Genomic DNA, 23103 nt, shown 5'->3' on the forward strand with positions numbered 1-23103 from the left:
GTAGAGTGTCATTTAACATATATATTGACACAATTCACCAGAATTATAGAATTAGCAGAATCTACTCTTAAGAATAATAATTTAGTTGAACGAACACTTTCAAAGTTAGTTACTAAAGAGGATTTACAAGACTTTAAAGATGCTCAATCTGATGAATCTAAAGAAATTCTAATGGATATTCAATCCGCAGTACATAACCAAAAGAAAACTACTTCTGACAGTCTTGCTGGCGAAAAAGTTCCTAGCACCCTTAGTTATAGAGATACCCTACTAAAAGGAATAAAACTAACCTTACCTGCAAATGAACCACCTCCACCAGAATACACAGTTTTGGTATATAGTGATAAAATCGGTGCCACTTGTGATGAAACTAAACGTAATCTAACTAATAACGTGCAACCTGATAAACTAGGCATAGGGATACGTAGAATAAGGAAAATTAGGAATGGAGGACTTGCAATTGATTTAAGCCATAAGAATGAGGTAGGCTATTTTAAAGAGAATGTTGAACAAGTTCCTGGCTTGGTTTCCAGACTGCTGAAAAAGCGACTTCCACTAATCAAAATTGCTTCCGTTCCTAAAGGTATCAATAAAGATCTCATATTACATATCTTTGAGCAAAACATGTACCTTCTAGAAACTTTTACTGATCGCACTTTTGCTGAACATGCTACTATTAGATTTCTGCTTAAAGAAAAGAATGAAAATTATCTTTTATGGATTCTGGAGGTATCTCCACAGGTTAGGGAGAAATTAGTAAAAGCAGGGAAAATTCACCTTCTTTGGTCGACGTGCCAAGTTTTTGACTTTTTTCCTATTACTCAATGTTATCGATGCTTATCTTTTGGTCACATAGCAAAAAATTGTAACTCAACAGACAATGTATGTAGTCATTGTTTTCTCATACACAATTGGCACACTTTGGTGAATTATGTTTGTTCTGGCAGTTTTTATATAGATGATTCTCATTACAGAGAACATAACTGTCATAATACAATGGATAAAACTTGTCCTGTATATCTTAAGGAAAAAACCAAATTCCAACAAAGGATTGATTGCCATATATAAATTTATGCATAGACTAACTTACATCTTTGTACATCATCAAGTATACTCTTGTATTTTGCATACTTTGATTTATTTGTAATTGTCTGTTTTTCTAAAAATCAAAGGACACATTACTCAACGTTAGTGCTGGCCACAACTTTGGAGAGTTGCTGATTGTTGTGTATTTTTATTGTGATTTGTGAACACATGTTTCATGACTATGATAAAATTTGATTACTCTTCCCTAATAATAGCAACTCACCGAGTATGTATGTAGTTGTATAGTTGTATATAGTTATTTATAGTTAAGCCAACTTTGTTTTCTTACATATTGCTTTTTACATTTATGATATTGATATATCCTATGTATTTATTTCCTGTTATGTTATGTTAACAGTTATATATAATATGTATTTATAGTTTAGTATTTTATTGTATGTATATAGTTGTATATAGTATATATTTTAATTTATTTTATTTCTTCATCATTAGTCTATTGTGTATAACATGTACTTCTGAGCATTGCTATTGTATTGAGTTTAGCCGGTAATGCTTTCTGCGGGGCCGGCCTGTATATATATATATTTATATGCACAATAAATAATAATGAATGAATGAATGTACTAACAGAGATATCTGGAATTGCATGGCAAAAAGTAATAAGGACAAGCATTAAAATTAAAACTAACTAAAGTTTGGTTATTTTAGCTCAAGCAGCACCAGGTATATCTGCTAGTTTAAAAATATAATATAAATTTATTTATGCCTATTGACTTCTAACAAACCTTACTAATTTATTGACCTTCACAGGTTGTGACTAGTGTAGTTTAGTACTGAAACCAAAACTAAAACAAATTATCATTTGGATGTTATCTTACACTGACAGTTGATTCTGGCCAGAACATTTACTTTCTCAAAGACCTTATTTTTATCAACCAGACAAAGTGAAACTAAAATTTTTCCATTTTTTGTGGTTTGGTTCTAAGCTGATCTGCAGAAACTTCCTCTTCTTTGTATTCCCATGAAGATGGCTAAGGTATTCTGTGTAATGAAGAAAGAATGAGGATTTCCTTTTGAATTGATAGTTGAAACAACTCTCTCTAGTTTTTCAAAGATCTTCCTTAGATTCCTCCTGCNGCTAAGGTATTCTGTGTAATGAAGAAAGAATGAGGATTTCCTTTTGAATTGATAGTTGAAACAACTCTCTCTAGTTTTTCAAAGATCTTCCTTATACCCCGTTCGCACACAATCCACGACTCACTTCGATCTCGATTTACCCACAATCTGGATTGTGACTGTCGCCAGTGGAACGTCGTGCTAATCGCACAGATAACTCGCTTGAGAAGAACCCGGCTATTACACGCGATGATAAAATTGACATAACTACGCGGTAAGTCACGAACACCAACAAACAAAATGGAAGTTTTGGTTAGAAATAAATACTTTTTCTTGCCGTATATCTAATAATAAACAGATGTCATCATCTCTCCAGATGTCTTTTTTATTTTTCTGTCGATAACCGGACACGTGTTCAGCAGCCATCTTGTATTTTCTCGCGCGCGTGGGATTGAGGGATCTCTCTTATAACTGGATCTAGTTTCGAGAACTCTCTCCAGTCGATCGCGATTTAGCCTCGTTTCAGTCGAGATTGAAATGGTCGAGAGCGTTCGCACCGCGGAACTCTCTCCGACTTAAGCCACAATCTAGATCGAAATGCTCGGTGCGAACGGGGTATTAGATTCCTCCTGCAAATTTTCCTTTAGTGAACAGTTAATTCAATTTTCTTTGATTGGACTGTCAAATTACAACCATAAACAGCTACAGGAACTTTGGAAAGATGTAAGGAAAGGAGTAGGAAGCACAACACTTAGCATCCCTTTCACATGCTACCCTGCTGAAATTATGGAGAAATTGATGAGAAAAATATTGGAAGTTAAAACAGGTAGCACAGTGTCTATCAACTTCAAATTTTAAAATTTCCTGATTGTTTCCACAATTTTCCTAGGCATATGCCTAGGAAAATAGAGTTAAAACTGCTTCAATGCACATTTCCTCTGTTGCTAAGTGTTTTCATAGCTTTAATTTGATTTTAAATTTTTCTAAGTTCCACTGCTGTGTCCCCTTTTGATAAGGATTAATGTCTAGCTGATTTGGTGAAACACAATTTGTAGATGCACCTAATTTCTTATACACTTCACTTCATCTCAGAAATTTCATTTGCAATTCACTTTTTTTATTTCAAGGCCCAGTTTTTGTTTATGAGATGCGTTCTGTCAGTGAGTTAACATGGATTTCCACAATTGTAAATTCACTACAACTCATTAGTAGCATTATGACAAATATATGACTCTGTGTTGGTTCTTGATAAGCATCCTTTTATTTACAGAAAATTGAGACACAAGGCATATACAGTGGGTGATCGGTTAACGAACATAATCCGTTCCAAGACTTTGTTCACTATCCGAATTGTTCGTTAACCGATTATTGATTTACCATAGGTTTCTATGGGAATTTAATTAATTTGTTCTGGAGACCCCCAAAAATAAAAAATATATACTTTCTTACTACGTTTATTTATATGTAATAATAAAAATACATACATACACAGTCTTGCATTTTTATTAGTCATGTTTTTTCCGTTTGAAAGGGTTAAAGAATCTGTCTAATGTCGATTGCTTTTCTCTCTTCTTCAGGATTTTTCGTAAGTAATTAATAGCATTGCAATTGTAGAAATCCCCAAGCCTCAACCTGGTTTGGATGCCATTCTAAGACCGTTGTTCTGACATCCTCCCACTTCTTCAAAGGATCTTTAATAACAGATATCGGCATTAATCCTCTTTTTCAGAAGAAAACATATCTCGCCGAGTTTCTTGGTGTTCTTCATTCAAGAGTTCTTGGCGTTCTTCTGTCGTCAGATCCGTTTCAGGTTCCATTATGAACTCTTCGATGTTCTTTATTTCTCAGATGTGATTTTTGTTACTCCTTTAGCTGCTTGAGTCTTCTTGATTATACAGTATTTTTCTTAAATAAGATTGAACTGCGGCCTACTGTAGACCTGTTCACGCCATACTGCCCAGCAACATTAGGCATCTTCTGCCCACTCTCTACCTTTGCTATTATACTCTCACCTTTCGAAAAGAAAAACAGACGCAAAACTTAACGAGTGCCTACCCGACAGTCTCGCGAATACATAAAAGAATTGTTTTGTCAGAAAAATAAAAGGCTGGAATTACAAGGGAGAGTTTCAAAGTTCGGAGGAATACTATCCGATCGGTATATACCGGCTTGAGCGTTGATGTCGACGTCTCCCACACTCCGAAAAGTTTCGAATTGTTTCCCGAAGACATGGGAAGACCAATCGGTATTCACTATTTTACATCGCTTCTTCTTGTGTTTGTTCGTTATCCAATCATGTGTTCGTTGTACGAACATAAAAATCTTTCACGAAAGTGTTCGTTATCCGATCTGTTCATTAACCGATCACCCACTGTATTAATAAACTTATACAAATTTTGCAGTTCACCTTTTTCATTGATCAAGCTAGAGTAGAGTTTATCAAGTCACTTATAGTTTATTTTAAAAATGTCAATGCAACTTTTAAATAAAGAGAGAGAATAAATTCACTAAATTCTTTTGTAACACAATCTACCTGTAATCACTGCCTCTGTACTATCATATGCCTGATAAGATGGAAATGTTTTATGAGCTTTTCCAAAGCCAGTTTCAGGAAAGTTTGGCTTGTTTCTGGTGAATAATTGATCAGCTTAGAGTTCAGACGAGATATCTTTTACAATCTTGTACTCCTATAACTTTTCCACCATGTGCTAGGACTGATGTAGAGATAATTTGGTGAAACACATTCTATGAATGCACCTAATTTGTTTTTTATATACTTCACTACTTCATTTAAATAAATTTTTAAATCATTAAAATTACAAGGAATTTTTTTTACACTAATTGCTTTAGAAACATATATACATATTATTATTACAATATTGACAATGTTGACAAAAATATTCTTTTTATACATATATACAAAAAAGAACATTTTTGTAACATAATTGATGGTTAAAAAGACATTGTGAAGATAAAATTTTATGCCATCATAATTAATTATAAATAAACATCTTATGGGGATTAAAACAGAAGTTTAAATTTTTTCATACAAAAGGCCTTTATCTAAGTCATTATGACTTACATAAAGGCCTTTGTTGTAGCCTGCTTTTTAGTTTACAGTATGTTTTGATTTTCTGAATAATAATGAATATGGCTCACATTTCATATACATCTATTTGACTGGCCCTTTGCTGAATTTGAGTTCCCTGTTTTATACTTTTGAATAAGCACACTAAATAATGCAGGAAGTGAACAAGAAATATATGTATTAGTTAACACTCAAAGTTATACTCAATTGTGACTTAACTCAATTGTGAAGATTGCTTATGCACTTGAGTTGTGTGATTGCATTGTTACATCATCATTAATGTTAGTAATATTCTCAAAAATTTAGCTGTTAAACATGAATACTCAGTTTAAGAAGAGAAAATAATGGGATAGAACCAAGTTTGTAAGGTACAATGAGTGAAATGTAGAAACACATTTCTACCAAAGAAAGCTTTCCATTGTAAAGCTTTGGCTCAATTATTATTGTTTTATTTGTCCATAATAATTGATAGTTTTAAAAGTTCAATACTAGAACTAAATGATACAATATCATTTAGTTAAAAGTCAATATTACAACAACAATGGAATTATTTAATATGAATTGCCCTAAAATTTTACAGACAAGTTTTTTGTGAAAATTTATTATATAATCTTCATTTAAAATTTTTTAAGTTTTAAACATAAGTTTGTTTCTGATTTTAAAAATCTTGAAATTTTTCATATGTTGTTTATCACTTCTGAACATTATACTAATTTTTTTTTAAGATTATGTAAAATTCAAATTAAATAATTATGAATATAATTTTTTTCATATTTAGGTATTTCCTCCATCTTTTAGAGAGTTACCGAAACCAAGTTTGGAATTGTTTGATCTAGATGAAGCATTTAGTTCTGAAAAAGCTCGAATTGCTCAGCTAACCAACAAATGCACTGATAATGACTTGGAATATTATGTAAGAGAATGTGGTGAAATAATGGGAATCACCAATAAGTTACCAACAGGCCGGCGAAATGCCAAGCACATCCTAGAGTATATATTTACTCAAGTGGTTGAATTCAAAAAGATAAATCAGGTATATTTAATAAATGCATTAAACATCAAAAAGAATTCATTTATTACAGATTTTTTCCAATTACAGGGTCAGGATATAGAACCAGATTTAATTAATCCATGAGTGTGCTGACTGAAGATTCAATGCATGTTTTTTATTCATACTTTAGTTAATATATTTGTATATACATGTGTACACATACACACAACACACACAGATCATCACAATATCTTGTAAATATATCACCATAGAATTGCATACTGCACAATAATAAATGAATTTTTTTTAATCTTAATATGTTGATACTTTCTTCATCACATGAATTCATCAGAATCATTGTCACTTTCCTAAAATTAAAAAAAAAAAAAATTAGTATTTGCACTTATTTCTGACCAAATATTTTATATAATTATATATCAAAATGTGACAAAATCAAGAATAATTGTTACTGCAGCATGAACAGATATTTGAGAATAAAAAGAACTTAGATTTTTAATTTTATCACAGAAAACTATGCTTACCTGATGAAAACACACAAGATTATTGCTATAATTGCATTATTTATTCTATTCAAAGTCATTTGTATAATAATAAATTTTGCTGTTATCTTCACATAAAACGAAATTAGCTTTTTAAATATTTTACTGATCAGAGAAGATAATTTTAAACTTAATATGAAATGCATATTTCTTCAAATATTTTTCCTTTCATATCATTTGAAAATTTTTTCAAAGAGAAATGAAAACAAATTATGCTAATGTAAAAAAGAATAAATATTATAAAATAAGGCCAAATGGATATGAAAAAATTTTCTATATCAGATGTTCCCAATTTAGTTGGTATAACTTCCAATAATCAATTGATTTATCTCAGGTTGATGGACAAGTTTATTTTATTAATTTAAAAATGTAATAAAAAATATAGGAATTAATAGTATATCATATAAACATAAAAATACAATTTTGCTTTACTAAAATTTAAAGACTGGATGAAATAACAGTATATTGATTATTATTTTTGTCAGTATAGAAATGAGTTAGATGGAATGTCTGACCACCACTAAATTTTCATAACCTGAGAAAGTACCGCAGGAAACGCTTTCTTATCAAACTTGAATTCTTACAAATAATACAGATTTCATCACAAGTTTATAACATTTTATTTAAAAAATAACGTCATTTATCAAAATACTTGTGCTGCTTTTATCATTTTTCAAAAGAAAAACTTTTGCAACCAAATTTAAAGAATAGCCTGCAATTTTTTAAATATTTTTCATAAAATGATAACATTTCTAAACAAAATGTCATTAACTACAGTTTCTAAATTTTAATAATCTTTCATATGCACTGAGTGGCCAGGTTATTAGACACCCTCATTCTAACTTGGATGGATTATTACTGACAAATGGTGATATAACAGCAACAACTAGCATATAAATAGCATGCTTGATATCAAGAGAACTGTTTATCAGTACAGTTAACCTGAACATGGGTAAGACAAAAGATTTAAACATCTTCAATTGAGGTGTGATCATGGGGGCAAGAGTTTCAGTATTTCAGAAACTGCTAACAACCTTGGCTTTTCTCATGCAGCAGTATCTTGGGTGTCCACAGAATGACTGTTAGGTCAAAAATGTAAAGCAATAAGTGCAACATTGGACAGAAAAGGCTTGTGGATCAAAGAAGTAACAGGCAACTGGTATGAATTGTCTGTGGCAACAGAAGGGCAACAACATGACAGATTGCAGCTCAATACAATACAAATGAGGCAAACAGCATATCTGAACACACAAAACCTGTCTGGAACAAGGCCTGGCATGCTAACAGCAGGAGATTGTCAAGGGTGCCTTTGCTATCACAGAAAAACAGGAAAATGCACCTGCTATGGGCCCAGGAACATCACAATTGGACACTTGCCTGGTTGCCTGGTCCAGTGAGTCTCAGTTCCTTCTCCACTATAGTGATAGCAGGATCAGAATATGGTGCCAGCAGCACAAATCCATGGCCTCATCAAGATGGTGGAATAATGAATAATGATCTGAAAATGTTCTCCTAGGACACATCCTAATACCCCCTGGAAACATCTCTTAATGCAAACAGACTACCTCAATACTGTTGCCTACCATGTGCACCCATTGACAACTAGTGTTCCTTGATACAGATGGGTACTTTCAACAGAACAATGCACCTGCCACTGTGCTCAGACATTCCCAGACTTTCTAAAGTAATCTTAAATAAGATTTATAACAAAGATTTATTTTTTTATTTAATGTCAAAAAATTTTAATTTATCCCAATGTTTGTATATTTTGTTAAAAACCTAATTCACTTCATATTTTAATATAAATACATATTCCTGAATAAAGATTGATGTTGTCAGAAATGCCCAGTGGCTGTCTATGCACCTAGTCATGACAGTAAAAACAGATAAAAGGAGAGAGAGTTTCAGAATACACAACAATTTTAATATAATTTAGTAGTTCAAGAACTTAGGATGAAATCATTGAATTCAGATTCCTTCCAGACAGTGATTGTTGCAAATATCTAAGTAACTGTATTTAAATACATAAATTTTGCAAAATGAACTTATTTTCAAAATGGATGTTCTGGTTTCTCTCTTTAAAATAATTTGCTAAATGTATTTATTAATTAAACTAATTATAAGTTAATTGAATTCAAGGGTTGGATGTCATGCCAATCTTTTATTTAAGTGAGAAAGGAAGAAATTATGACAAAGGCATTAATTATGTATAAATATCACTATATTTGCAAGTTCTTTTGACATATTATAAGGCGACATCATCACAAACTCAAACAAATCTTTCGAATTAAGATTACTGGCATTAGTTCTTTAGAACAAACCAAATTTAGAATAAAAACAAAGAATTTGAATTAAAGCACGCCTGATGACAATGCGCATGTGCCATGATGTGTTGAATAGGCACCGAGAGCGGAGAGCGGAGATAGAGACGATGTTTTAATATTTTATATAGGCTGACCCACATTGCAGGCAACTTGAGCATGGGGGAGTTACACGGATTTGATAATACAATAAGGAGGGCCTCCCAAACATACACCTGAGTTTGTGTTCTGCCTGAGGACGACGCCTTATAATACTTCGAAAATGCTTGCAAATATAGTGATATTTATATGTAATTAACGCCTTTGTGATAATTTCTTCCTTTCTCACTTAAACTAATTTCATTAGTTTAACATTTAACAACTAAAACATTTTTTCATATTGATTGTACTCTCCCCTATATGTGATTCCTTGTATAGGGGAAAGTACAAACAGTATATGTAATGGAAATTTATTATGTATGCAATTCCTTGTACAGTGAAGTAAATTGTAAAAAAAAATTATAACAATCAAAATGATTGAATTTATTATTTATAATTATAAAAATTTACTTAAATAACGATGATTTTTCAGATAATAAGTTTTAACTGCTTCAGCTGAATTTTTTTACAGAAATTTTATTTGATTTACTAGATTATAGAATTATATTAGAAAATTGCTTTGATACAGCTGTAATCATTTAAGATTTAACATTTTTTAAATGAATTTTAAAATGTTAAATTTAAAATTGCAGTGTTTATAAATGTTTAAGTGTTTATAACAACATTACAATTTAGTTAAATATAAACATTATATTTAATATAAATATTAATTTAATTTAAATTACCTTATTAGATTTCATGTATTCTGGCTTCATAAGTGCAGAATAACTCCTATAAATATAGAAATTAATTCCATGGGACGCATAATAGTTATATTGAAATTTAAAAAATTTGTATAATATCCCACAAAAACAATAAAAATTTTTAATTCAATACTTATTTTAATTCACTTTTTAAAATCACTTACAAAATAAAATGTAAAAGATATGATCAGATAATATAATTCAATTCTGAAATATCTTATATACAAGGGTTGATTAATAAGATCTCCTATTTCAGCATTCTACAAAGTGCAGTGATAGAAACATATAGAAACATATGGCTATCATTTAGTAGCCACAAGAATTTGTAGTTCAGTTCACCATAACTTCAGACTACTGCCAAATCTAAGCAGCCTTTTAACACATTGTACAATATACCCTCATGTGCAAAACTTAAGGATAATGTGGTGTAAGGAAGGTATTTATGACAGGAAAAACAAGGAGAATTTCCCATATATGGATTGCAGATTGCATTGCAAATGGTATCAAACTGCAAACTGTGTGAGAAAAGGTACAGAATGGGCAACATGGACGACAATTGAGAATGGTGTGAAAATCAGAAAATTGTGTTAGTCCCATGTGTTAGTCCAGGAAACAAGGTGCGGCACAGGGACATTAACAGTGTGTGTGATCACCCCGCACTAGGTCTTGCAGTGTGGGGTGATCACACACACTATGCACCACAATGCAAATGCATGCTGAGAATGAGGTTATCAAGAAGTGGCTGGGGTATGGCTTCCCATTCTTGGACCAGTGCTTCCGTGAGCTTGGGAATGGACCTTGGAGCCATTTGATGACATGCAATCTGCCTGCCAAGCATGTCCCATGCATGCTCTATTGGGTTCAAGTCTGGCGAGCAACTGGGCCAATCAAATCATCTGATATCTTTTGTTTCGAGGTACTCATCCACTATGCCTGCCTGATGGGGACGAGCATTATCATCCATCAGAATGAAGTCACTGCCCACTGCACCTCAAAAGAGATGAACATATTGGTCCAGGATGGCATCCCGATACACTGCACCTATGATCAAACCCTGTGGGAAGACATGCAGGGGAATGTGAGACCCCAGGATGATGCCACCCCACACCATGACTTCTCCACCTCTGTACTGGTCCAGTTCAGTAATGTTCTCTGGACGGAACCATGCCCCAGGTTCTCTCCAGATGAAGACACGTCGTGAATCACTGCTAAGACTAAACTTGGATTCATCTGTAAACAAGATATGACTCCATTGCTCCTGGGTCCATGTGTGATGTTCCCTGGACCAATTCAAACAAGCTCTTTGCACTTGTTTTAATGGAACACATACAGGTTCCTCAGCTAACCATCTGTACAATGTAAACCTTGAAATGTTGGTCCCTGTAGCAGCTGCAAGATCTCTAGCGAGATCTGAGGCAGTGCTGTGTCTATTGTGTCTGGCTGTTAGGCGTAAGTAATGGTCCTCTTGGCCAGTGGTACACCTTGGACAGCCTCTGCCACACCTCTGAGTGACATTTTCACCATGTTGGAATTGTTGCCAGACCCTTGAGATAACACTTTGGGGGACACTTCCATTTGGGTCTGACTGCTCTCCAGTCGTCCGATGATTCGTCCACGCATAAAATCATCCAAATGGTGTCTCTGCACCATTCTCCTACATGTGCACTATCAGTATGGCCAACAACACTGCTGCATGTATTCAATCTGTGATGCAATGAACACAACTATTGGTGTGTTGAAACTGCACGCGACACGTATCTGATTACAATGAGTGTTTAAAGTGCCACCAAGCAGTAGATTCATGGATCAAGTGTGACACACAGTCAAGGACTTGAACTAGGAAACACTGCATGCACTTACCACTGTTTCCCAACATGTTTTCTATGTAAATGCACATTATCCTTAAGTTTTGCACATGAGTGTATATTAATTATGTAAGGATATAACATGTTACATCTACCTTCAGACTATATTTTGTCATAAATTACTTGTTAGTATTTGGCAATCCATAGCTTTCACAGTAGTCCAAAGTTAAGGTGAACTATAGTCATATGTGCACAATTTGTTTGTTTTATTATGTTGTCTGTTGCAAACAGTAAGTTCAAAAATAAACTCATATTACTCATTCTATATAAAGAAGCAAGCAGTAGTCAACAAAAAAAAAAATACAATTCGGTGAAGTGTAAGATTTCTTAATATCAAGACAGTTCTTTTCTCTCTCTTTGAATATTGTTTTACTTGAACTATGATAATGCAAGACTGCACTGCAGTAAGAAAACAACAGAAATACAGATTTTTCCATACACTTCTTATAGCCTAGATTAGCACCAATCTACTTATGGTTTTTTTCAAAACTTAAAAGTGTTTACTTTTCAGAACCACCTTTAATTGGATACCAAAGTTAAGCTACTGAATGAGAATGGAAATAAATTAAAAAGAAACCAGAAAGTTTTTGTATACAGAATGCAAAAATTGATTAAGCATTTTAAAAAAATGTCACTCTGAATGACAATTATGTCAAAAAACAAACACATGATCAGTTTTAAATAGGAGTAGAAATTATATTATTCTCTCTTTCCAAACTTATTTTTATGAAAATAGAAACCTTACTTATCAATCAACCTTCATAATATTTTATTATATCACAAAAAGATGAAAATGAAGTTAATATGACAATTTTAATTTGATATGCTACAAAATTTGTGTGTGTAAGATGTCACACTCATTAATAATATAAAAAAAAATGTAAAAATAAAAATTCAAAAAATTTCATCAATATTTAGATGGACTGGTGCAGGATTTTCATTGAAAAATAAATATGAATTTTCATTCATATTTATTTTTCATTAAAATAAAATTTAAACTATAACAAGATTAAGACTGATTCAATTGCCAAATACTGGTCTACTATTTATATTTGAAAAGTGATCTGTGTTAGACAAGTTGTGATGATCCCACAGGTGATCAAAGTTGCTAACCTTAATGTCTGAAAGACTTCATATAAAACTTGTTTGAATAAAAAAATCTTGTAAACATTGTGAGAATAACTGCTTTTATGTGATTCCGTAAAAAAACTGGTGAAATCAGGTTGAGAAAGCAAAGCTCAGCAAAAACATGCAAGTAAAGGAAACTTTTGAAAATTGTGGCATAAGATTAATGGAAGCAGATTTGACAGTTAGACTCAACATGTGAATAAAGTGCATATTACACACACTACAATTACAGAAAATTTTGAACGAAGCAATGTCACCACGATAATAAATAAGAAAAATAAACATTGACACAGAAAAAGACTTCTACTTTGTACCTTAAAATCGTTGCACATACATTAATTTGGCTGAACGTTAGAACATCTTTAAGCTGTATCAGTGAAGGAAGTATGGGGCATTGGGTTTATGAGTTACTAAGGGAAGATGAAATCAGAGGAGGGGCAAGATGTCCAAGTTTCCTGGTAGTTAAGTGTGTCCTGGTAAATATAGTGTTTATAGGAAAGTTGTTAGAACTGATTTGGTTTATTTGGATATGGCAATGCGATATGTGAGCGATCTGCCAAGGAGAATGCACCCTGAAAAGACTTTCATGTAAAGCTGGCCCCAATTTAAGTGTTACTAATGTGAAGAAAACCCAGAAAATTCCATATGACCAGTCCGTTGGCCACACACAAACCCACAACTGACTACCAGAGTTCAGTGGTGTTATCCACTCTGCTATTGGAAGGTACCTCCAGTAGCTGAGTTGATAAATTGGGCTGCAATTTAAAAAAATTGTAGATCTATAAATTCCCACTGTTGTCCACCCGTCTCTGTTCTTCCTTAATCTCGAGAATGGAGTTAGATAGATGAAAGTCAAAACCAGATGTGGAAATCGCAAAAGAAAGTGGACCAGATTAACCATATATGAACTTCCTATTTGTATCGTGAGTCACATTATTTCAATTCAAAAATATTCCCTGAATGGAGTTAGATACATAACTGGCACAACTCTATTGCTTAAAGAAAAGGTATGATGTATAAGGGCAAACACTACTACACTCTTGGCGGCCGGATGGCTGAGTGGTCAAGGTGGCAGCCTACCACTCTGGGAGACCCGGGCTCGAATCCGAATGAATTGAAAAATCCCCAGGAATTTTTCGGGGTTGGTCTGTTCGGATCTGTCCCTCACCACCCAGCAGCCCCATTGTGGGCCTGGCCAAACCCATAATGGGCTTGCAAAAAGAGGCCCCTTAATGCCCACAGGGCAGAAAGAGTTAAAAAAAAAAATACTACTACACTCTATGCAGGAAGTGTTATATGCTACCTGTCACAGTAATGGCTTAATGGCACATCTATTTCACACTATACTGTTGCAGTAATCAAGTGAATATAATATATATTTTTTAAAAATTATATCCTTTTATGTAAGAATTATATTTAGTTAATTGTTTTGTTAAATTTTTTCCAATAGATGGCATTACTTGTAAAGCCAGCAATCAAATATGGGAAAATTAATCGATATATACAAATTCAATTGATAATTTTGGGGTGGAATGTATGACATTATCTAAGTTAGAAGTATTTGAACGTAACTGCTGAGTTTTGTAGCAATTGGTTGAACAGCCTAGGTGTGCGTAATAAACAAACAAACAAATATCTTCACTTATATGTATATATTTCAAATTTCTTTGAAGCTTCAATGGATTAAAACACAAATACTACAATCATAAATTTATTTATGCATAAATTTTACTGCTGCTTAAGTGTTTTCCATTTTTAGGAGTATTTTGGAAGGTATTTATTATTCTTTTAAATTGGTTTCAAACAAAATAGAATATTATTATAATGACATTTTAAGCTTTGGAAATAAAACAGCTATAAGATAATAAGTCTAATAAACATCTTGACTCAATCTTCATTCATTTCTATTAATAATTATGATTACTTGTATATTTACCAGGTTTTAGGGACAGAGTCAGCTAACACACTGTAATGTAACATTCATGGTGTTTTTCCCACTTTTTGACTGACTTCTCACCAACTTGCATAACTGTCTCAAACTTCAAATAAAACTTCTGACAAACATTTATGTATCCATTCATAGAGCATACTCTGATAAAAAAACATCTCTTCTCATGGATGATCATAGCCATTCAAATTTCAATATTTATTACGTTTCAAATTCTATACAATACTGGACCAAATATTTGGAAAATGTGGGATTGGTAGTGATCCAGATTTCTGAGTTTTCCAGTTTTCTGGACACAGGCTAAATACATATAAAAGAACAGAAATATATTAGTTTGAATGTGTATTTAACACATACAAATTAATGTACTTCTAAAATAATCTCTGTGATTATTATTAATTTTCTTAAAATATAGAATAGCATGTATACAGTTTAATGTACAGATTATTAAGATTATAAGATAAAAATTAAAGGACAAAACTGTTTTTAACACACTATATACCAGCAGTAACACTGGAACTAGTGTCAAGTGATGCATACAACTATGTAAACAAAAATAAAGTCACTGCACAGAAAACTATAGGTATATTACAGTTCACCAAATTCAACAGTAACCAATTTTAAAAAAATCCAGTGATGAATTGCTTAACTTGCCTGGCAACATTTATCATATTTTATTAAAAACTTTTAAAATTTTAACTAATATAAAATGGCAAAAAGCTTAATTTTGAGGATAAGATGGGTTTTTATAAAAATCATAATTGCTAATAATGAGTAAAGTCATCAAGTCAGACACTAATGGAAATACACATGACCTCCTTTATCTCCCCATTCCCTCAACCTTTAATCATCAAAATTTAATAGCATCAATCCCCCTAATAAACAAACCTCCTATAAAGAACATTACTATTCGGTTGTTCTACCTCCTTAAACAAAATGGACAAAGGATAAAGAAATTGAAATATTGTGGAACAAACCAAAGATAATTTATGAATTAAATGACTATTATTTAATTAGATTATTAGAATATGTATATATATGTATATCTATACATATATAATCTTATCTGAATACATTAGGATAATTAATTCACATGTTGCAACTTATTTGGACAGAAATTGGAAGACATTGTTAGAATTTAAAGATTTTTCTCCTACCAAAGAATAATTAAGATGCTTTATGAGAGCTATGACTACTATTTAAGCACCTATATAGATAAATTTGATAGCTAAATTTCCCCTATAGCTAATTTTCTTCAAATATCATTAATCATCAACTTTAAGTGCTTAAATTTTAGCTATTTTAACCAGCAGAGACATGATGTTTTTTTTTCATCGAATTTCTCAAAAATAAATAACAGTTGAACTGCAGACTTCATAGTATTCCTTAATTGATATGTTCTGAAGCAATTCCTATAGTGGTTTTCAAGTTTATGACTTTTTTCCAGAGAAATTTTATAAAAAACAATATCTTATCTGACCTGTTAATACCTGAGTAAATTCTCTCGCAGTGTGAGAGCACTGTACTCTCAATTGTTGCTCATAACAATCACAATTCAACAAAATTACAATATAGAATATTTAAATGTTACCACAATGCTACACATTCTATCTCTCTCTCCTGGTTTCAATGACTAGACCAATCCCAATTCATTTCAAATAAGTCACTTGAGCTATTTTTGACAATGCAATTTTCTCACTTTGATGTTATTGCCCTGTTTTCTTACAATCAGAGCATGATAAGGAATTTAATACTTGCAAATTTTTCAACAATTAAAATTTATGTTCATTATGTAGCAATACCATTCAGTAATTATGACCCAAACATTTATTTGGCAATTTCATCAATACTTTTTAAAATTATTAGAAATAAAATTATAGAATTCATTACTGGCAATACTTCTTGTTAAATCTAAAAGAAAACATTCCCTTGAGTGCAAGAAAACAATTTGTTAGTCATTTGACCCACTGCTGGCAGAGAAGGGAGTTTTTGAAAACAAAGTAATGAAACAATTAGCACTTTGTTGTCCTTTGCAGTGGGGACTGGCAGAATCTATTACTTTCATAGGAAAAAACAAACAAAGCTTTATTGTACTGAAGTTGAAAGATAATACAATCCTGTGAAATTTAACAAATCTGATGTCAAATGAAAGTTGAAATTTGATAAGTTTAATTTTTTGCATTTACAGATCAAATTACAGAAAATATAAATAAAAATCTCATTTATCTTTTAAATCCGCAAGTATTTTATACTGTTAGGTAGTAGAGAAAGTGTAAAAATCAAAGATATAATCGTAGTCAAGCATATATATCTATAAAAATATAAAAATTGGATTAATTTTCATTATGTATCTGGCAGATACACATGCCCAAAGTGACATCACAATACTCTTCACACCCAAGGAGGATTTAAGTAATTTCAAAAATATATTTCAGTTTAGAATATGTAATTGTTCTAATTTCAATGTCTGAGGACGGCTTCAGGAAAGCTGAAAATGTTTCTGATAAATATTCTCAGCTATCTTAACTCATAGGTTTTGATATGTTTATGGTAGAGTTTAATGGAGTTTGAAAATTATCCAAGTGTAAATTTTTTGAAGTATTCACTGAATAAAAAATTATTAGAATTAAAATCAAAATAAGTAAATTTATATACCACCAATTGTTTATTACAATGGAATATAAAGCTCTTCAGTGAAAGAAAGTGTTATGGTGTTAAAAAGCAATGAACATGTTAACAAATTCAATTATATTTTTAGAATATTTTGTTCACTAAATTTGTTAACCAAACTCTAAATTAACATTGAAAAAATAAAATCATATTAAAAATTTATTTATGGATATGAAAACTTTATTAAGAATACCTTTGTTCAGCTAATTCCTGTTTCATTTTCTGTTCTTTCTTTTCTTTTTCTTTAAGTTCTCTAGCAATTTTTTTTTCATTTTCTCTTTCTTTCCTATCCCTTTCTTCTCTTTGAGCTCTTAAATCAACATGTTCTACTTCTGATCTTGTTTTATTAAGCCGATTAATTGTTTCATTTATTCGCTTTGCTACTTGAATTACACGTACCTGCAGGAATGGAAATTCATGTAAATTTTTTCTATAGATTATAGATTATATTGTTAAATATATATTTAATTTTATTAGATGTTTATTAATTTCAACTATAGATTCACCAATAAATATTTTATTGCTGTGCCAATTAGTCAAGAATCAGTCAACATCTAATATTTTTAAAATATAATTCAACATTTTTGATTCTAAAGTTTTATTTTTTTTTTATATTTAGTACCAGTTTCAGAAAATATATGTATTTACTGAAAAATCTTTAATTATAATTTATGTAATAAGATTGTATTCATTGTTTTCAATGCCTGCAAATTGAGCTGAGCAAGATTTATGCTTAAGTCTAGAGTTTATTTAGTGCATTTCAAAATAGAAGCAATGATATTAGATTTAGTAGCTGATTTTAAAATGCAATTTCTATCAAACTTCGCTTCAAGACAACTTAATCAGTTCATACATAATAGTCTTTGAGCTTGTTCAGTATTGCCAGCCAGCAATGTTTACAAATATACAAATGAATATAGAGCTATTAAGCTAGAGTTTAGACTCAATTGTCACATTAAACTGTTTATTTACACTTATGAATAGAACTGAACTGACTGCTTCTTGCACTTTGTAAACACCCAAAATCCTAGCTTAAGTCTATGGCAGAATTTTCCTGTGATATTCTTCAAGGACATAATCTAATCAGGATTTCAAATAGCTTATGACATTCATTGACCTGGACTTCGTGTCCACACCAAATTTGGTTGAGATCAGTCAAGTGATTTCAGAGAAGATTGGTTAAATTCCCAATGACATTTGAGTATAAAAAATAAACTTCAGTTGCTCAGCTCAATTAGCAATTATTATTATTATTATTATTATGTTGGGTTTTGTGAGTTATACTCGGTTTACACCGGTGGCTGTGTACTATGCCGGATCAACAAAACTAAAATTAAATAAGTGTGTCAGTGTGTGTGTCTGTATTCAGGAATTTCCTAACAATGTGGCATGTATTCAATATAGTGGCCTTCTGTAGTGTGATGTATGTATTTCTACTCAATTGTAATGTTCCCAGGCTTTTGTGTAGTGTGTGTGGTATCACACCTGTACAGGAGAGAACGACAGGTACAATAAGCACCCTATCCATCCTCCACAGATGCCTTATTTCCTGGGCGAGTTCTGTGTACTTGCTAATTTTTTCAGTGCATGTGTTTTGTACATTGTGAGTGTTTGGAATGGCTATGTCTATAATGTATGTGATTTTATTGTGTTTGTCAATGAGTGTGATGTCTGGTCTGTTGTGGTAAATTGTTTTATCTGTGATTATGGCTCTGTCGTAGTACATTTTGTGCGTGTTGTTTTCCAATACTGTCTGTGGAATATACTTGTAGTATGGTTCGTGAATGTCTACCAAGTTGTGTTTCTTTGCAAGCTCTTGGTGTATTATATTTGCTACTTGATTATGTCTGTGTAAATAATCTGTCTATGCCAAGAGCTTGCACCCAGAAGTGATGTGTTGTATAGTTTCTGGCATGATGTGACATTTTCTGCATGTGTCATTTGTGAGTGTTATATCTTTGAGTATGTGTTTTCTGTAGTTTTTAGTATTTATGACCTGATTCTGTATGGCAATCATGAACCCTTCCATCTTCCCCAAAAATGCATCTTCAAGCTAACCAGCTATTTGACGCAGTTTTGTCAACAAAATCCTGGGCCAGGTCATAAGGATGTCTGCCTTGGAGTGCCTTTTGAGCCCACGATTGCTTGATGGTGTCTGTGCTTTTTATATTTGTGTCATGTCTGTATGATGTGAGTGTAAGTTTAATGGTGTGTTATTTGAGTCTGATAGAGTTACTGCTTTATGTAATTGTGATGTTTCTTGTTTCCTGTAAAAAACTCTCGCAGTGACTGTATTTGTTTATAGTGAATGTTAACTATGTCAATCAGGCCACGTCTGCCATCTTTACGTGGAAGGATTAATCTTTCTGTGGAGGATTTAGGATGATGTTGTTTATGCTTAGTAAGTGTTGTTCTTGTTTTCCTTTGGAGTTGCTCAAGATCTGTGTGAGTCCAATGTATAACTCCAAAAGAGTATGTGAGTACTGGGATGACATATGTGTTTATTGCTTTAACTGTGTGTTTTGCATTTAACTGTGTTCTGAGTATAGCGTTTAACCTACTTTGGTATTCTTTAATTAATCTTTGCTTTATTTGTGTATGTTCTGTTAGTTTGGCCTGTTGGAATCCTAAATACTTGTAGAACTCGCCCTCTTCCATGGATTCAATAACGTCTCCATTTCCAAGTGCAAAATCTTCTTTCTTCAGGATTCCTTTTTCTATGTGAAGTTTTTTGCATTTGTCTAGGCCAAACTCCATTTGTATGTCCTTAGTGTATGAATGTGTGATTTGTAGGAGTTGATGAAGTTGTTTTTGTGTGGATGCATAAAGTTTTATGTCGTCCATGTACATGAGATGTGAGAGTGTAAACTGTGTTGTTTTTTCGTGTCTGATATTGTAGCCGTATTGCGTGTTGTTTAACATGTTGGATAATGGATTCAGGGCTAGGCAGAACCAGAGAGGACTCAAGGAATCTCCTTGAAAAATTCCTCGCCTAATGAATATTTCGTTTGTTTGTATGGAAGTGTTACTAACCCTGAGATGCAGTGTTGTTCTCCAGTGCTGCATAGTGTTTTCGAAGAATGCAATGAGTGATGGATGTATTTTGTACATGTGTAGAATATGTAGCAGCCAACTGTGTGGAACACTGTCAAATGCTTTTCTGTAGTCTATATATGCCATGTGTATGTTTCTGTGTTGTTTGTGTGCTTGTCGTAGAATGACTGAATCTACGAGTAACTTAGCTTTGCATCCTCTGTGATTTCTACAGCAACGTTTTTGTTGTTCTGTAAGAATGTCGTGTTCTTCAACATGTTCGTATGTTTTGTTTGTGATACGTGATGTCAATAATTTGTATAGTGTTGGAAGACATGTAATTGGTCTGTATTGTGTGGGATCTGTGTTGTTGTTGTTTTTAGGTTTCATGTAGGTGATGCCCTGAGTAAGAAATTTTGTGGATTGATGATGATGTGTGTTAGATGTTTAGCTAGTTCCTGGTGCAGTGATATAAACTTTTTGTACCAGATTATTATTATTATTATTATTATTGGCATATTTAAAATTAATTATAAAACTTTCTTCATTAAAAAAACAAAAAAAATCAAATTAAAGTGAAAAAAGCAGTATATAATTGCTTCAATTAGAATTTTAAAAATTCATTGTTTTATCTATATCATAAATAAAATACAATTCTTAATAAATTTGAATAATAATCAAACTTACAAGTTATTTGAATTATTATATTCATAAAATAATAAAAATTACAAGCTCCTAAAACACAAAAAATTGCAGTAGAATATTGCAAAAAAAAGAAAACAAAAAATGCAATCAAGAATCTATTTTGTTTGATCTAGTTGAGAAAAATTAGCAATAATGTTAGGTTAGTCATAACATTCATATAGTTTGTTCTTTCTATTTACAAGTTAAAAATCACATGAACTTTTTGGGCAAAACAAAAGCTTACATTTGTTTAAGGACAAATGATTTAAATATATTATTGAAAACTGTGGTCAACAGAAAAACCAAAATAAAGATAAAATTTTTGTTATATTTTTCTTTTAATTTACAATTATTCTATTGAATATTTTAATTCTTTTACTCAAAACTTTTTAAAACTCTAATACAGTAGCCCTTTGTTATATTGTGCTTGTCAGGAAACAGAAAAAATGCAATATATCCAGCAGCATGATATAAACGAGTACTAAAAATTCCATGCTTTTACTAAACAGATTATATATGCTATGGAATCTCTATCCTCTATTCTTTCATCAGCAAGTGTTTCTGATTTAAAATAAGGTTAGTTTTTCAATACTGAATTTTATTTGTGGTTATATTGTATTAACTGACATTTACATAAACATCAATAACATGAACGCCCATTTAGCATTATTGTTTCTTTAACAATGACATTTAAAAACATATACTGTTGACATAAAAACAAAATACCAGTTGTGATTTTATTATACAGTACTATATTTCTTAATAAATCACTTATTAAAAATTTGTGTAATTTATATTTTTCAATAAAAATTATAAATATAGTAATTGAAAATTTATATTGAACATTTAATAGAATATCACAACTTATAAAAATATAGAGTAAAAGTTCTCTAAACAGCAAAATAAAGTTACTATTGGATAAAAATTTTAGATCTTTTCCTTACACAATATGCAGTGAATTTGAAATTTCACACCTTTATGTGAATGGATGGTATTGGTCAATTCATATATAGGTGTAAAATTTCCAATTCACAGAAATGTAAATGAGGAGACAGTACTTAAGACCAATAAATAAGGAATTTTTAATATCAAAAGGAAACATAAATGATAATTGATCTGTCCTCCTGTTTTGCTTATTTAGATCTTGATGAATTTATTGTTTCATCTGTAGTGGTAATTTCAAGGTCAATGGTGTGAATAAAATACCATATTCTGCTGCAAAAAGAAATTCAATGGCAATTGATAATTTAAAATTTATTGTATTGACTCAAGTGCTTTTAAAATTTGGGGATAAAAAAAGTGTGATATATTCAAATCCACAAAACACGATATAACAAGAGGCTATTGTATTTTAAATTTTTATTTATATTTGTAGTGTATTTATTTATTTAAATTTCTTTTGTAGACAAATGTATCTTTTTTGTTATTAATATAAAGCATATTTCAAAAAATATAACGTGTAATCAATAATTTTTTAAAAATTATTTTTAGATTTAAAAATTAGAGTAATAACTAAAATTCCAAAAAATTTCATAATAGTTGAATTTAAATTTAACTAAAACAATAAAAACATTCTGTTTTATATAATTCATTATAACATAAGTCACCTCTTTCTGATTATGAAATCCAACTTGTCCTACTTCCATGCCTGCTGTCTTTTTCAAATAATATGTATATATATGTATATCTATACATATATAATCTTATCTGAATACATTAGGATAATTAATTCACATGTTGCAACTTATTTGGACAGAAATTGGAAGACATTGTTAGAATTTAAAGATTTTTCTCCTACCAAAGAATAATT

At 31.4% G+C, this 23103-nt stretch overlaps 2 protein-coding genes across 2 annotated transcripts in view; one reads left to right on the plus strand and one right to left on the minus strand.

Moving 5' to 3' along the window:
- The window catches only part of LOC111639335 (intraflagellar transport protein 52 homolog), a 65477-nt gene extending 58990 nt beyond the window's left edge, over positions 1-6487 (plus strand). The window contains exons 10-11 of the mRNA XM_023385195.1: positions 6030-6284; positions 6351-6487. Coding sequence (XP_023240963.1) covers positions 6030-6284; positions 6351-6386 — 291 coding nt within the window. The 3' untranslated portion in view covers positions 6387-6487. The remainder of the gene's footprint in view (positions 1-6029; positions 6285-6350) is intronic.
- Positions 6299-23103, minus strand: part of LOC111639336 (coiled-coil domain-containing protein 25-like) — a 37343-nt gene continuing 20538 nt past the window's right edge. The window contains exons 6-9 of the mRNA XM_023385196.1: positions 22901-22980; positions 17770-17975; positions 9948-9993; positions 6299-6610 (exon numbers count right to left, since the gene is read on the minus strand). Coding sequence (XP_023240964.1) covers positions 6578-6610; positions 9948-9993; positions 17770-17975; positions 22901-22980 — 365 coding nt within the window. The 3' untranslated portion in view covers positions 6299-6577. The remainder of the gene's footprint in view (positions 6611-9947; positions 9994-17769; positions 17976-22900; positions 22981-23103) is intronic.

Source organism: Centruroides sculpturatus, unplaced genomic scaffold, assembly GCF_000671375.1.
Source record: "Centruroides sculpturatus isolate CEXI.00-Female unplaced genomic scaffold, Cexi_2.0 scaffold1250, whole genome shotgun sequence".
Taxonomy (NCBI): domain Eukaryota; kingdom Metazoa; phylum Arthropoda; class Arachnida; order Scorpiones; family Buthidae; genus Centruroides; species Centruroides sculpturatus.